General features: G+C 48.5%; 1 protein-coding gene across 1 annotated transcript in view; it reads left to right on the plus strand.

The window, feature by feature from the left end:
• The first annotated feature begins 34 nt into the window (after window positions 1–34).
• The window catches only part of LOC106519229 (prostaglandin E2 receptor EP4 subtype), a 4,600-nt gene continuing 2,575 nt past the window's right edge, over window positions 35–2,059 (plus strand). Inside the window, exon 1 of the mRNA XM_014010801.1 lies at window positions 35–1,203. Within this exon, the coding sequence (XP_013866255.1) occupies window positions 340–1,203 (864 nt within the window). The 5' untranslated portion in view covers window positions 35–339. The remainder of the gene's footprint in view (window positions 1,204–2,059) is intronic.

Here is a 2,059-nt window from a genome sequence, read left to right on the forward strand (position 1 = left end):
ACTTTTACTCAAGTATCACTTTGTGGTACTTTATACAACACTGCTTGTATGCAGAAATATGAACACATTTAAAAACATTGCTTTGGCTTTCTTTTCCCTCGTCTGTTGGGTTGACCTGGAGAAATTTGGAGAGGGCGAGCTATTTTTCTCTCTTAGAGGACTCATCCCATCCGTCAGGCCTGTCTGGTTGCGTCCCCATTTAAGACAGCCCCTATCTCAGCCCACAGCTGTGCGCCTCTGTGGTGCAARTTGTGGATTACTGGAAGGCAGGGGACGAGACTACCACAGAACTTGCCCCCCTCGACTCCTTATCCTCTGCTGCAGGAGGTTAAAGAGGAAATGCGCTCCCAGATCCACAGCAGACCGCAGGAAATAACAGACGCCAGTTTGTGGGTGAGTTCGGCGATGGAGAGCTCCAACTTTACGCACGGGTCTGTATCCACCAATGAGACGGTTCTTATGAGCAGAACTCCCCACTCCAACTCGACGGAGATCGCTTTGCCTGTTTTTATGTTCGCTGGTGGAGCCATTGGGAATCTGATCGCGATAATCGTCCTTTCAGGGTCGCGACAGCAGAGGAAATCCTCCGCTTTCTACTCGCTGGTGTGCGGTCTGGCGGTGACGGACCTGCTGGGCACCTGCTTGGCCAGCCCYCTCACTATAGCCGATTATTTGGACAAACATGTGCTGAGGAACCAGCGCGTGTGCGAGTTTCACTCCTTCTTGTTGTTGTTTTTTGGTCTGACCGGTCTGAGCATCATCTGCACCATGGCGGCGGAGCGCTACCTGGCCATCTGCGGGCCCTACGTGTACCAGCGCTGGGGGGTGGACCGCTGCTTCGCGCGGAAGTTCCTGCTCTTCATTTACATCAGCCACATTTTCTTCTGCTGCCTCCCCATGATGACGGGCGTGGCGCGGAGCGATCTGCAGCCGTCCGGGACCTGGTGCTTCATCGACTGGAGGACCGCCTACACACGGCTGTACGGGGCCGTGAGCCTGCTGCTGATCCTGGGCACCATCGTGCTGAACCTGGCGGTGTGCGGCGCGCTGCTGCTCATGCGCCGCAGGAGCGCGCGGAGGAGCGTGACCACGGCCAGCGTCASGGGGAGGTGGAGGGCCCTGTCATCCGCAGCAGAGACGCAGATGATCGCGGTGCTGGTGATGACCTCCGTGCTGGTTCTGACCTGTTCCGCCCCTTTAGTGGTGAGTAACTGACAGGAAGCCCTAACTGATGACGCACAGTTATGGTTTTGGACTGTTAGGCAAGCTCAGATGTGCTGGAGCAGAGGCAATTAAAACATGCAGATTAGTGGCCCTCCAGGACCATGATGCAAGGGTTCCCAACCCTGGTTCTCGAGAAACCAGATCATGCATGCTTTAGATGAGTGAATAACAGGCTTCTGAAGAATCTGAAGATCTGCTGAAGAGCAGGGAAACAATTAAAACATGCAGGATAGTGGGCCTCAAGGACCAGGCTGGGAACCAGGACATCAAAGTGATACATGAATGAAAGTAACTTAATCTATTCATAGGAAAAGTCTCCTCCAAGAAAGTAATTGACATTTATTGTACTTCTGATATGAAATGTAAATAAAGGTAAAATATAGTTAGAATTTCCTAAAATTGCATTTAATTGGAAGTGATCCCCGCCCCAAAAAATGTTTTCTAAAGGCCATAATGATGTAATGGTAATATAAAAATGTGGGATTCACATGTTTTAGCCACGATCTTCATACTAGCCGTCTTATATGTCCTGCTGGAGTGTGACATGATTTGTGTTATGGGCTGTATAAACCAAAGAGGTGTGGGAATAGTAGCCTATGTGTTTATACTTCTCATCCAACCACAATTCAGTTCACTCTATGTGGGAGGTGCCATCTGGATACTGTTTTTTTTAAAACAATAACAAGCTGTAATAGGAGTAAAATTAAAATATAAGGAGTAGACGTAAAATAAAGTATAGATAACCAAAATTTCTACATTTGTAAAGTAACAAAGTATTTATATGTAATTAAATGAAACCTCTGCCTGGATTGAACAGCCCTTTTTTTTTTTTTTT

Source organism: Austrofundulus limnaeus, unplaced genomic scaffold (assembly GCF_001266775.1).
Source record: "Austrofundulus limnaeus strain Quisiro unplaced genomic scaffold, Austrofundulus_limnaeus-1.0 Scaffold73, whole genome shotgun sequence".
NCBI lineage: Eukaryota > Metazoa > Chordata > Actinopteri > Cyprinodontiformes > Rivulidae > Austrofundulus > Austrofundulus limnaeus.